We start from the raw sequence: 14,193 nt of genomic DNA on the forward strand, positions 1-14,193 counted from the left end.
ATTTTTTTCCCAATAATGTACATTTTGTGAAACCACCGGGGAGTTGTTAAAAAGGGAAACAGTTTATTTAAAATACAAATCATACAAGGTAAAAAATGCAAGAATTTGGAACAAATTGACCCTTGGAGACACCCTCCTCCCCCTCTAATAAAAATCAAACACAAATCCCCAATATGGGGTGAGGAAAAAAATTCACCAGTTACCATTTGGATCCACAAATACTCTCCGAGTTATAAATAGACATTTTTGGTGTGAAAGAAATAAGGCTGGGACATGCCAACATTTCAAAATAAAACGAAAAGGTGCAGTGCCTTTAACAGGATATAACCACGGGGGGACTCTGGAGGTGGCACTCTGTTCTTATAAATAATGTCTTGATATTCGGAAGACTTTTGTAGACCATTTAAAGGACAACCAACGCCTCCGGACAAGTTGTCCATAATTTGTAAAATGGCTTCAAATGACTTCTACTGAGCGTATTTTACAAAGATTCCACCGCATATAGCGATATTTTACGTGTTAAGACTCGCGTTGAATATTCCGGAAGTCTTGTTTTTGAGTTGGTGACGAGTCCTGACGTGACGTCACGGAAGGAACGCCCCTGACCGAGAAAGCGACACACAATGCATTTTGCAGTACTTTGTTTGGTCTGAAAACTGTGTTGATGACGAAATTAGAAGGAAAACACATAAATAATGCGATGGCGAATCATTGTGCGTTGCACCAAGACTACGATTTGATTCTAGTTGACACAAATTTCCAGCAGACAAATCAGCCCATTTCCAACGGAGCTTGGGCGCCGTTTTGTGCATTTTCTGGGTGCTACATTGCTGTCATTGATGGCTCGAATTGATATGGGAGGACTCCGTTAATCGATTGCAAACATGTATGCTTTCCTCTTCAGAACTATTTGAATCAAATTCATAACTGGATGCGTAAACAAGAAAGCATCTTCTCCGAATCTGAAGCCATTGTTTTGATTCTCGAGCAAGGCAAGATGTCTTGGCGTGACGTCATGAACTGCAGCTCAATTTTGTGCAGATTTAGCACACTGGAAGTCATTTTTATTGGTGTTTTGCATTTGACTAAAAATATCATCCTGCGTGTTTTGGGTATTTTAGATGCTATAAAACGTTTTTCTGATGTTAGAAGTTAGAAAACAAAAAAATGGCGTCGTTGTCCTTTAAAATGACTATTCTATATGTGGTTGTTGAATGAGGCAAACAAACAGCAATCGCATGTTGAGTGAAAGTATCGTGTTTGGACAGAATCAACCACATCATGGCGCAGTACTCAACATGTCAGCTCTCCGAGATTGGTGTTTGGTATCCATGCGACCAAAGTGGTGACGAATCCATTGAAAGTGTGGACTGAAAACAAAGAAGAACCTGAATAATGACATATGTGCTTATCACAAACAACACTTACTTTAGATCGCATCTCAAAGCTCGGGTTTGTCATAATGACAACTCATAAAAACAAAAAGGTGTGAATATAAATATTGCACATCTAAACGAACTCCCAGTGCCTGGTTGGCCCCCTCGTGATGACAAGATATGACCATACTTCTCCACCGATGACCGATGAGTATTGGCATACTTTTTCATCATTAACAATGATGTCAAAAAACTATTAGATAATTGACGACAGTGTTGCGATTTTTCTAACTCAATGACTGCTAATATATTTGGATCGTAGTGACAATACCGCCTGTGCGGCTGGCTCAGTGGGTTGCACTGCTGCTTTTTCGTGAGGGTAAAACGGTTCCGATCACGAATGAAAAACAAAAACTCCAATGATGTAATCGGACCATTTTGACAATCGTGTCACAATACTTCAATTCAATGACAACTAAATACTTTTACACTTTAGCACTTGATCTTTGTTATGTTGCTGTGAGCTTTTTTTCCCCCTAATTCTGCATCTTCCCATCTTGCTGCACCCTTGCACACTTAACCCGTTCAAACTACTTAGGTCGGTGGAGCCATTCATAGAAAGATACTTTTGACATTGTTTAGGTTAAAATCCGACCCCCCCACCCCACAGAGGCAAAGCTAAGGAAGTATAGGGCAAACATGTTCCCGCATCTTGCAGAAAAAGGCTCCACAGCCATTTCATAGTTCAACTGAGAAAATACAGTATTTTGATCTTTACTGTTAAATGGATAAATATATCAATAAAAGTTCACTCAGAACTACTAAGATTGATGATGATGATGACAATTAGCATCGTAATGACAATCATATTGCAATACTTCTCCCTCAGTGACAATAATATCCCGATAGTTGTACATCAATTGATATTTGATGTGAATGGCGATGCTATTGTGATATTTCAACATCGGTGACAATTGTGTCATGTTGGCTCCACATTGACCTCATAATTATTGGGAACATTTTGACATCATAATATATCTGTAACTGTTTGGTAAGATGTATATTTGAACCCTAATTTCTTTTTTTTACTACTTGGGCTTTCATAGTAAAATACCAGCATGTTTGTCAAAGGCTGGAAAGTCAACATTGACAATAAATGGCTAACCAGGACTTATCGGTGGGAACGCTGGAGGAGTTCATCCAATAAAACTAACATTCATAAATATACCATTCATACAAATGCATGTACAATATCACACTCAAAAGTCAGAAAGTATTTGCATGTCCAAGTCCACGACCAAGATAAAAAAAAAAAAAAAAAACAAACACGTCTTGATCAAGTTGAGTCATGCAGTCTTTTGGTAGTGGGCTGATTTTTCTTCTTCTTTCTTTCTAACTCAAAAGGGTCATAAATAAAATAGGTCACAGTAACGCCAAGCTAAAAACAGGCTCCTTCACACTTGCAGAAATAGTGACACCTGTTCCTGACACAAACCCTCGATCTAGGCTACAATGCTGCTGATTGTCAGGTGCAAGGCTCTGGTTCGAGACTTTTCAGAGTACAAAAAATGTTCTCTGGAGGAACTTCAAGGCGGTCCAGTTCCAGTCTCATCTCGAGCTACTCAGAGGATTCCGGTGTAGGGGCAAAGCCATCAGTAGCAGGCGACTCCACAACTCGTATGGAGCGCGAGTCAGTCTTTGGCATCTTTGGAAGTGAATCAGTAGATTTTCTTTTGAGTGCAAAAACAACTCAATGCAGCACCGTCCTCTGACCTGAGGCAGAGAGAGATCGTCGCCACGGACCAAACGTCCGCTCTGGCGACTTTGTCTATACCCGCTTAGGCTGTCCCGGGTGCTGGAAACATTACCCAGCATGCATTCGGGACAATCCCGGGAGCATCAAGGACAGGTCAGCTCCATAAACTACCCAAGGGTTGATCTCAATGATCTACTCTGCCAAGAAACATCAATATAAAACGCAACAAAACATTCATTTGGTTTGAGAGTACGTCTGGAATTGTCTTCTGGCCAGTCTTGTCGTTCCAGTGGTCTCGTTTCTTTGCCTCTTTGTCCTCCCCCGTCGCGCGTCTCCCTCGCAATCGTGTGGCCCGGCTCCGTGGTTCTGCGGCCCGGCTGGCGGGAGCCTCGCGTGGTCCGCTCAGGCCTCAGAGGCGGCCTGCGGTTTGAGTTGGGCTTTCTCCATGGCCGTGCCGTACGGGAGGGTTCTCTTGAAGAAGCCCAACTGCGGAATGACACCGAGCAACAGTTTCGTGATGATCGATTGACTTTGAAGAGGTTCTTTTCATCTCCACAGTATCACTCACCTTGTACAGAACAAAGATGAGTAAGGCAAGAAGCAGCAAACCGGCCAGGATGGCCAAGATGATGATCCATAGCGGGACAGAGTTCTCAATGTCAGGCTTGTTCCACACTACCGGAGTCACCACCTGAGGGACCAAATAAGCACATTTTAGGCCCAAATTCGTGAAAGGACAGTTTGGCTTTTGCATGGTGACATCCAAGCGCAAGTGTCACAAACAGATAGCGTTATGCGGTGAATAAACACCTTACATACCTTTTTGTGTCCACTGGGAACGTGTTTGGGCAAAATAGCGTAGGGCATTGTCTTCACGCTGTATCTGGCCAGACACTCGAGCACAAATTGCTTATATGCTCGCTGTAGGAAAAACAAAACCAAACAGTCGGTGGGTGCAATATTACTATCAAACGCCAGGTGGAGACAGAGAAAAGCAACACACCCTCCCCCTGGTTTTTTTTTCCGGGTGATCCCATGATGAATCATCTTTGAGTATGAAGTTGAACAAGCTATAATGGGTCAGACGTGTATGACGGTTTGTCTGGGATAGAACACCTCCTCTTATCTGTCATACAGCATAAGGAGGGAGGAAAAAAAGTCTTCACGAACCTCCATGAAGGTCTCTGCCCAGACGCGAGAGCGCACTTTGAGGATGGCAGTGGTCCCTTTTTCAAGGAGACCTACTTGGCACTGGAGGGCCCAGCAGTCCACACTGGAGCAAGACTAAATATGGACGACACGTGGTAATGAATCATCATAGCACCCTGATTTGACATCATAGCACAATTGATACGTAACGATACGTAAAGAACAACGGTCATGTTTTTACACGTTTGCCAAATTAAATTAAAATTAAAAACCTTAGTTACCATATTTTTCAGTGTATAAGGTGCTCCGGAGTATAAGGCACACCCTAAATGAATGGGGTATTTTCAAACTTTTTTCATACATCAATCAATCAAAATCAGAATCTGAATCAGAAAGCCTTCAATTGTCCCACAATGGGGAAATTTGCAGTCACGGGGAAATTTGCATACTCTGCACTTAAAGTGTCCAAAATCTTCAAAAAAAAAATTGAGCTGCGAATTGGGCATTTTCAGAAAGTCGTGACGTCACGGCAAGACACAGCTACAATGTGTCCTTTTTTTTTTTCGGTCAGGGGCGTTCCTACAGTGACGTCACGTACGGACTCATCACCAACTCAAAAACAAGACTTCCGGAATATTCAGCATGAGTCTTAAAAGGTAAAATATAGCTATATGCGGTGGAATCTTTGTAAAATACGCTCAGTAGAAGTCATTTGAAGCCATTTTACAAATTATGGACACAACTTGTGCGGAGACGTCGGTTGTCCTTCAATGGTTGAAAAAGGTTTACCAAATATAATATATAAATACACAAGTTTTCCAAATATAAGGCACACCCTCATTATAAGGTGCTACAGTAGAGGCGGGGGTTATGCGCTACTTCTACGGGGAGAAATGGAGTCGGCGGCTGCAGACAGTAGTTGCGAGACCTGTTGTGGCTCAATATGACTTGACAATAAGGCGCACTGGCGTAGAAGGCACAGGGTGTTCTTATGAAGAAAATCAAGGCTTTTGGGTGCACCTTACACACCGGAAAATACGGTACTCACAAAAACATTAAATGTGCAGTTGATAAAACAGTCAACAGCGGCTGTTTGAGCCTGGAAACGATTTCTCCGCATGTCCATCGTTTCAATATGAAAGAAAAGTCATCAAAACAAATCAGCTGTCAACGAGCACTCTGGAATTCATTTTGTTCAACCAATGACTGTAAACTCACTGTAAATTCAAGGCCACCTTTGAAATTGTTCTGTCTGCTGACAAGTTCAAGGACACACACGAGAGAATTTGAAAACAACAAAAAAAATATATAATAATAAATGGGAGGCATGTTAGTGCTGCTGGACTAAAAGAGTCCAATGTTAAGAACACTTATCCGTGCCTGCTTCAAATTAGATCGGAAGGAATGTCATCTGACTGTAAAAAAAAAAAAATGGGAGGAGGGTAAAAGAGAGAGAGAGAGAGAGCGAAAAAGAAATGTTTTCGCATTACTGCCCAACTGCTAAAACCAGTCTATTTCGCCTCAAGATTGTCTAATGAGGGTCCCGCAAATCAGTTTAGTACCCAACATGTGGGCCCCATGCAATGGAGGCAGACCACCGCCTAGAAGAAAAAGATTTCAGCGGTTTTCCGGCAGGAGCTCTTTGGCTGACAAGGGTAAACACAGCAGGAGTGAGGCAGACTTATTAAAGCTAATCAAACAGACAGGCGGGCTATCAAGCTACATCCTCCCGCCAAAATCTCATCGGTGCCTACGGCAAGGGGTGAAAAAAAACACACACAAAAAAAACCCGAGATTTATGCAAAGAGTCATGAACACCTCCTCGCTTGTGGGGTTTTATGGTCAGGATGTGAAGGTCGCCAATGTAAAAGTTGTTCCCCAAATGTCATTAAAAAGACCAGCAGGAGACAGCGTGCTTGCTTTTGAATTGAATGTGGTTCCCACTCTCGGGTTTTGACCGATTCTTGAAAATAAAACAAAACTGTTGGAACAAGAAAACGAAAATCAGCAATTTTGGAATTCAAGTTTCAGCTTCTCAAGGAAGACACATCCTTTTCTAAAGACGCATCTAATATTGCACGCGGACTTGCTGACAAGCAGTTTCTGAAGCTAGACTGTGCATACACATACACTGTATATGCACACACACACACACACACAAGAATGTCTTTTGACAGGATTCCACAGATGGAGACATGCAGCTAGTGCCATCAACGGTGCCCGCATGCACCCAGAATGATGATGGGCTTCCATCTCGACACAGTTGTGACTTACGACAACAGCACAAATCTGACAATACAGCCCTTTTACCGCCATTGACCGAGCAATATAAACATACACAGACAGACATGTTCAAATACAAATACCCAGGAAGAGTTTAAGGCTGAACGCTTCTAAGTCTTTTTTTTTCTTGTCCTCCTCGCGGTTAAGATCATGGGATGTTGTATATTTGTCAATTGCGGGCATGTGAATGAATCCCTTTGAGACGTTTTTTGTCATTAGGGGTTATGACTTAATTTCGACATGTTCCAAAATGAATAATGGCCTAATGAGCCCAGGCCACCACCTGAATGTGTTGGGCCACCCACAGTTCATTTTTGCTGACACAACCGGCAGAATTTCATCAATAATTATGTTCAAATCAACACATTCTCGCTTTTTTAAAAAAATATTGAATATCCTCTATTTGTGGTCACAGTGCATGTTTGCAGGGTTCGATTCTGGTTCTGGCCTTCCGATGTTGACTACCTGCATGCGTTTTCTCCCGGTGCTCCAGTTTCCTCACGCATTCCAAAAATATGTTATTGGAACACGAAATGTTCATGCGAGTATGTGCGTCGATGCGTTCCCTGGCAACCAGTTCGGGTTGTACTCCTCCTACAGTCCGAAAACAGCTGCCTTGTTCTCCTGTACTGGAGTCCATTTTATTTCATCCACAGGTAGGACTACATTATAGAATTGTGAACAGGTTTAATAGGGCCATCTTACCAGATTTGTCAAGTGCGCGAGCGAGTTCCTGTGCGCATCTCGCCGTTCCACGCGGTGTTCATGAGACTTCAGAGCGAGATGAGGCGCTTCTGTTGCTGTGTCTTTGAGCTGCGAGGAAGAAACAAGCGTGACACATTAGCCACGGTGTCCTGACGCCACCCTTCTCTTCCGCTCGGATGTCATCGTGCCATTAATCAGACGCATGGAAGCGTAGCCGGGTATCCTCAAAACAAGACACAGACGATGAGCACTGCCCAACATCTGTAAACACAAACAACTCCCTTATATTTGGAGGGAGGGAGGGCGCACACCGCCGCTTGTCAGAGATGAGTGAGTTTACTGCCACTGAGGTGGTTCATCAAAGTGCTGGAAGGTTGAACGTCCCGGGTGGGGTGGACACTTAATCATACATCTCGCCAGCAATCTGCGGGTGTTCTTAAAAAGTTGTGCGAGGTCACAATCTGAGCAGATGTGCATCTGTGTGGCTCGCGCTCACTTTGAGCTGGAGATGGTTCATGTTGCTGTCAGAGGTGCAGTTGACGGGGCCCTCGGTGGAGAATTCTAGCGGGTAAAGCAGACTGTGGCCCTGGGCGGCGAGGGGGCAGCGGAGCTCCAGAAGAGTGTGGCTGATCCGACTGGGCCCATTGTTCACCAGCTGGAAAACAATAGCCAGTACAATGTCAACAACAAGAGCAAGCGGAATGTAGCTCATAGTACAGCGCAGTCTTGGGCCGCCATCAGCGTTGATGGTAATCAAACAGGAAAATCAATATGACGTCATCAAAGTGTCGCGATTTGCAAGGTGGTGGTGCTAGACCCCAAAAAAGAAGGCACAAGGGAGGAGCTGGGCGAATTCTATTAAATAAAGTCAACAACAAAATCCCAAAAAACTAAGTCATCAGAAGAAAAATGTCCAAAGTAGCAAAGAAAACCACGAGTAAAACATGACAAGAAGAAACAAACAATGACCCCACACTGAATGGTCATGCCGGGAGTCCTTTGAACTGCCACTGATTCAAACGACCGACACCTGTGCAGCTGCAGGCGGGGCCCACTCGTTGGTTGCAAAACTAAACGGGACACAAAGCACTGATAAACAAACGAACTGAAGTAGCCATGCCCTAAATTAGTTTTTTTTTTTTTTTTTGTAATTCCACAACCCTTTTCTATATCACAAAAAGTCAAGAGAATGATGATTGGAAGCGATACCAGACATGAGACATATTTCACCCCGGATTTCCATTTTACGTCAGCAAGTTGGAGCAAATGACATACTCACCCCACCTGGCTTTGTGTGACTAAGCTGCAAGGTTCGCGGAGTATATAAAAATGGAGGTTGTGTGTGTGTGGGGGGGGGGGGGGGTTACTTTCATGTGGAAAACTTGGAGCAGTACTTTGAAAAGATTACTTTTGTGACAGCAGTTCTGGAACTTTCCTGACGCACCTTGTAAAACAATCCAGTTTAGCGTTCCTCAAATAAAATCCCGTACTGTATGCACCACTGAGTGCCTTTGTGGCCATATTTGCATGACGTACGAGCCCAACTTGTATCCAATCATTTTTTTTGTCTTTGTTGGAGAAGGAAAGGCTTGTCTGGATGTGCAAGTAGGTGGCTAGTGGAAATAAAAAGTGCTTACCTCATAGATGTGTTCCACCACTGGACCCACTTCCTGCTCCACTTCGTAATTCTTCGTCACCTTCCAGTTGGCCGGTGGGAAGAAGACTTTATCTGGACGAGACACCCTTTGAAAAACAAACAAAACAGAGCGACAGAAAGAGAAGGTGGGAGTGAGAACATGTTTGGTAAGGCACCAAATTTGTTTTGAAGGAACTCCAGCTCACCCTTGAAGGATGACCTCAGCTTGGACAACCACCTCCACCTTGTAAGGCACCGCCTGGCTGTGGGAGTTGTTCTCATTCTTACTGCGGACGCCAAAAGAAAGATTGCTGTCAAACGACTTCACCTCAGGACGGGAAAATGACATTTTGGACTTCTTCTTCGACTGTTGGCGTAATACCTGCGAATCTGCAGCTCAAACTGAACCGTTTTGTGCGTGTCTTTCAGTCGAGGCACGGTGAAACGCAGACCCGCCCAAAGCTGATGAGAACATTCATCATCAACACCAGAAATCCTCACTTACAGTACATGAACAGAAAAAAAAATGATTGGGAAGCATTTCATATGTGCTTCATCTATTGTGATATAAAGAATAAAAAGAAGATAAAGCGCTGGTCAGACCTCTGGGAATGTTTTTCCCTTCCACGAGGGGACAGCATTTGACTCTTTTACAGCCACCCCCATTTCAAGCTCAGATAACTCCAGACCCATATAACTTGGGAATTAACTTTTTTTTGTTTGTGATGAAAGAAGAGTGTCTAAGGTTTCTTATGCCGTGTTGAATTTTTATGTGACTCAATATTCTGCGGTTCCTGCTATTTGAGTGAAAATGACAAAAACCCTGGCGCAGGAGTAACGAAGTTTTTTGCAAGCCTGGCAGTGAATGAGTTAATAGTCCCTCAATGGGGAAATTTGCAATCTATTTTCATGATGAGTAATCAAAATCGCAAATACTGCACATTTAAAGGATGTCCTAACTGACATCAGAAAAACGTTTTATAGCATCTAAAATACCCAAAACACGCAGGCTGATATTTTTAGTCAAATACAAAACAACAATAAAAATTACTAAAAGCGTCCAAAATCTGACACAAATCAGCTTGAAACTGGGGATTTTCAGAAAGTCCCGCCCCCAGTTCGTGACGTCACGCCAAGTCGTCTTGCTTTGCTCAAGAAACAAAACACGGAGTTCAGAATCGGAGAAGATATGATTCAAATAGTTCTGAAGAGGAAAGCATACATGTTTGCAATCGATTAAAGAAGTTCTTCCAGGGTCATTTTGAGGCATCTGGACAGAAATGTAGCACCCAGAAAATGCAGAAGATGGCGCCAAAGCTCCGTTGGAAATGGGCTGATTTGTCTGCTGGGAATTTTTGTCAGCGAATATCAAATAGTAGTCTTGGTGCAACACAAAAAACGATTCACCATCGCGTTATTTATGTGTTTTCCTTCTAATTTCGCCATCAACACGAAGTTTTCAGACCAAACAAAGTACCCAAAATGCATTGTGTGTCGCTTTCTCGGTCAGGGGCGTTCCCTCCGTGACGTCACGTCAGGAATCGTCACCAACTCAAAAACAAGACTTCCGGAATATTCAGCGAGAGTCTTAAAAGGTAAAATATAGCTTTAATATGCGGCGGAATCTTTGTAAAATACGCTCAGTAGAAGTCATTTCAAGTGATTTTACAAATTATGGACACAACTTGTCTGGGGGCGTCGTTTTTGTCCTTTAAATTGGCCAGTCATATAATACAATGAATTTGTGTTTGCCGAATTCATATAAAAAAAAGAGACAAAGTGTGAGAAGTCAAGTGAATAGAACTACAAAATTATCCTTTTTCACAGATTTTTTTAAATACAAAATGATATACCAAATTGGAAAGGGTCCATGCACGTTGTGATATTATAGAGTGCATCGAAAGAAAAAGACCCTTTCAAAAATTGGATATGAGCATATTGAAAAAAAAAATGGAACACAAATTCTTGTAATTTGCGTGATTGAAGCCTCGTCGGACTTGTGCTTCGCACATCGGATCTGGCCCCGCCAGCTTGACATTTGCATTTCCTTCCTGTATGCTTTGGCTTTCTCCGAAATGTCATCAATTTGCATTTTGGTCTACTGAAGACTGAATTATCTGTTGGTGTGAATGCGAGTGTGACTCAGTGTTCTTTACCATTCCAAAAAATAAAACTGCTAAATTAACTCATTCACTGCCAGACAATGTGCCGAAAAGTGTCCACTCCAATGCCAGGGTTTTTGTCATTTTCACTCAAAATGCAGGACCCACAGAAAATTGACTTTTAGGACTACATGAACATTCAATGCAGCGTAAGAAACCTTAGACTCTCTTCTTTCATCAGAAAAAAAGTTAATTCCTAAGCTATATGCGTCTGGAGTCATCTGAGCTTGAAATGGGGATGGCGGTCCAAGAGGCAATTGATGCCCTCTCGTGTGAGGGAAAAACATTACCAGTGGTCTGACAAGCACTTTATCGTCACCTCCAGCAAGGAAAAAAAACTGAACAAATTTGGGAATCCACGTCACGCTGAATACATTCTGGAATGACAGTTAAAATAATTATTACTAATTCCCCCAAAAAACCGCTGATTGTTCCTGAGTAGCTCGCCTCCGGATGACATATTGACATTTCCACAACAGCAAGCAAATTGGAGCTGTTACGTCATTTTACTTATGGCCATAAAACATCGCTGCGAGAGGGAAAGAAGGGCGCCCTTACGCTGGTGCCAGACTTCATGGGGTTTCCCAAATCGCAGCTGAGGTATCGGGTCTGGTTTTCCGTGTCGTAGCTGCAGGTCAGCTGGGTCAGGCTCTGCGGGCCCACACGCGCAGGAAAAAGTCAGAGCATGCCAAAGAAATTCCTCAAAGTGCTTTAACGTTTTTACGGCGGGGCCAAACGCAGCTGCGCTCACCTCGTTATTACGAGCGATGCCGCTGTAGTCGGCTTCGGGTGGCAGCACCACGTAGAGCTCGGCCTCGTAGGCGCCACCCTCACCCTCATTCCTGGCGTTGAAAGTCAACGTCAGTGCGTTGTCATCACCAAGGTACACTTCCTTCCTGTCCCTGAGGAAGCAGCAAAGACAATCAATCAGTACCAATTGGGGGCAAATGGGGTCTCCGGGACAAGAAATGTGTGCAACTACCGTCCGCTTGGCGCATATCAAATACCAGATCGGTTTTCGGTGGTGGGGAGGAGGGCGGCAGTGGTGTCAAAATCGCTTATGGCAGCGTTTGAAATAGCGTCTGCTCGGTGGCGCACAACTTTTACGTCGGGCGTACAACTTTCAAAACGTCTCGGCCCGTGTGGCCGACAACTTTTTCAAGAAAAAAAGAGAAGAAAAGCATTTTTTGTCCAATCAAAAATAAAATAAAGTTAATTCCTAAATTTTTATTTTATTTTATTTTATTCAATAAAGCAAAGGCTACAAACAAACCGTTACAAGCCACATGGTCTCCTAAGCGACTTTCAAAACTCTCAAGTACACTTTTCAGTCACGGTGTGGTTCCGAAGCACGAAACAGGCTTCTGATTGGCTGCCGGTGGCGAGTATGCAAATTGCCAAACGAAAGTTTGTTCACCGTGACTGAAAAGTGTACTTGAGAGTTTTGAAAGGCGCTTAGAATGAGGAGTCCACGTGGCTTTGTGCACCATGACGACAACTGGAGCAAAATCTTCAGCAAGGGATATTTACCATCAATTAAGCAAGGGAGCATTTGTGCTAGGTACTTCCTTAATTTAAAAAAAACATTTGTACTTCACAACAATGTTTTTTTTTTTTTTTTTTGGGGGGGGATAGTCGTTTTATAGTGTTACAAGTTGTGAAAAATGGGGCAGGCAACTTTTCAGAGTTGTCTGCCCGGGTGTCCGCTAACTTTTTCTCATGAGTTTCAGACACTGCTTATGGGTTCTAATGTCATAATTTGCGCTGACATCATTGATCGGAACCGCAAAATAAGTCCAATTATAACAAACCCAATTTTCCGTTTGTTGAATATTTTTCAGCAATTTGGGGAGAATTTATCAGGTTAAGTTGCCCCCCCCCCCCCAATGCATTCCAAAAGAGCATCAATAATATGCAAATGTTGGCTGTTTGTGGGCTGGAAGGCTCTCGTGGGAGTTAGCGAAGTTGCTAGCTCAGATAGATCGGTCCATTTTATAAACGCCCCGTGATTGTTGATCTTTTTTTCTTTTTAAACCGTTGTCCCCTTCTCCAAAATACTTTTCTTTCTTTCTTTGGGACCATAGAAGAAGGTTGCTCCCATTCTGCTTCCTCCCATTCCCATGGAACAATGAAGAATTCCATAGCGAGGGTCACGCACATGCTTCTAATTAGCGTCTGTTCTCGTAAAGAGAGAGCTGGCGAGCAGTCCTCCTGGAAGTCAGCTGTAGTTGCTTTCTCACTGGGGCTACATTTTATTATTATTTTTTTTTTTCCCAAAACCAAACAAGGGCTCCAAATTAGTAAAAGTCCACAACACTGTTTAGCCTCTTTGAGGGATCCCTTCCTCCGCAGGTTGTGTGCTTTGGCAGCCCCAATGCAAGAAACAACAGAGCAGGAATTATGGCCTCTTTTTGTGCATTTGGCTGAAATTCCACACACAAAAAAATAAAAAACACGCCATTCCATTAGCACTTGGCCGAAAATATGCGGACATATTCCTGATTGCACTCATCACACTTTGCCAGAGTTGTACTTTCAATGCCCCCAAAGCAGGTTACTTCCATCTGCAAGGGGTCGCCCAAACATTCAGATGGGAGATAAATATAGGAATGCAAAATCAAAATGACAGAGCGCAGAAGGGAGTATCAGGGAGGAGGAAAATGCAAACAGATTTCTCCAAGCAGCGTGTGGAAAACGCTGCATCAGACGGGAACCTTTCGACTTTTGGAACGCGGCGCTCACGTGTCCCGACAATTTGCCTATTTGTTTGTGGCACCTGTAGAGCACATTCTACACTTCCTGTTTGCACCCACACCTTACACTGAAATTCTGACACTTGACCTTTCCTCGGTGCGTTTAAGCAGGTAGCGATGCAATAAAAACAGAATCAGGTTTTTGTGCTGAGGATTAATTTCTATCGAACTTATTGCAATTCCTTTTGATCTTTTTCAATTGGATATTCTCATTTCTCTGAGGTAGTATTTTCAATGGTCCATACAGCTGCAGCAGTTGCGAAAGCTTTATACTGGATATAAAAAAAGGCTGTCTTGTATTGTATTGTCATTAGCATAGCTCCATCTTGTGGCTGCACAACGTAAGCGCGGCCACTATTGTACCTTCTATTCT

The 14,193-nt window shown here is 43.2% G+C and overlaps 1 protein-coding gene and 1 long non-coding RNA gene across 2 annotated transcripts in view; one reads left to right on the forward strand and one right to left on the reverse strand.

Moving 5' to 3' along the window:
• LOC148904124 (uncharacterized) overlaps positions 1–14,193 on the forward strand; it is a 388,679-nt gene that overhangs the window by 290,111 nt on the left and 84,375 nt on the right. The gene's annotated exons all lie outside the window — the stretch shown is intronic.
• The window catches only part of itga5 (integrin, alpha 5 (fibronectin receptor, alpha polypeptide)), a 40,582-nt gene continuing 26,429 nt past the window's right edge, over positions 41–14,193 (reverse strand). Inside the window, exons 20-30 of the mRNA XM_089014494.1 lie at positions 11,819–11,969; positions 11,626–11,718; positions 9,288–9,367; positions 9,112–9,192; positions 8,907–9,012; positions 7,766–7,924; positions 7,270–7,377; positions 4,303–4,416; positions 3,952–4,053; positions 3,701–3,823; positions 41–3,618 (exon numbers count right to left, since the gene is read on the reverse strand). Of these exons, the coding sequence (XP_088870620.1) occupies positions 3,535–3,618; positions 3,701–3,823; positions 3,952–4,053; positions 4,303–4,416; positions 7,270–7,377; positions 7,766–7,924; positions 8,907–9,012; positions 9,112–9,192; positions 9,288–9,367; positions 11,626–11,718; positions 11,819–11,969 (1,201 nt within the window). The 3' untranslated portion in view covers positions 41–3,534. The remainder of the gene's footprint in view (positions 3,619–3,700; positions 3,824–3,951; positions 4,054–4,302; positions 4,417–7,269; positions 7,378–7,765; positions 7,925–8,906; positions 9,013–9,111; positions 9,193–9,287; positions 9,368–11,625; positions 11,719–11,818; positions 11,970–14,193) is intronic.

This window comes from Hippocampus bargibanti, linkage group LG01 (genome assembly GCF_051943395.1).
Source record: "Hippocampus bargibanti isolate YZ-2025 linkage group LG01, ASM5194339v1, whole genome shotgun sequence".
Taxonomy (NCBI): Eukaryota; Metazoa; Chordata; class Actinopteri; order Syngnathiformes; family Syngnathidae; genus Hippocampus; species Hippocampus bargibanti.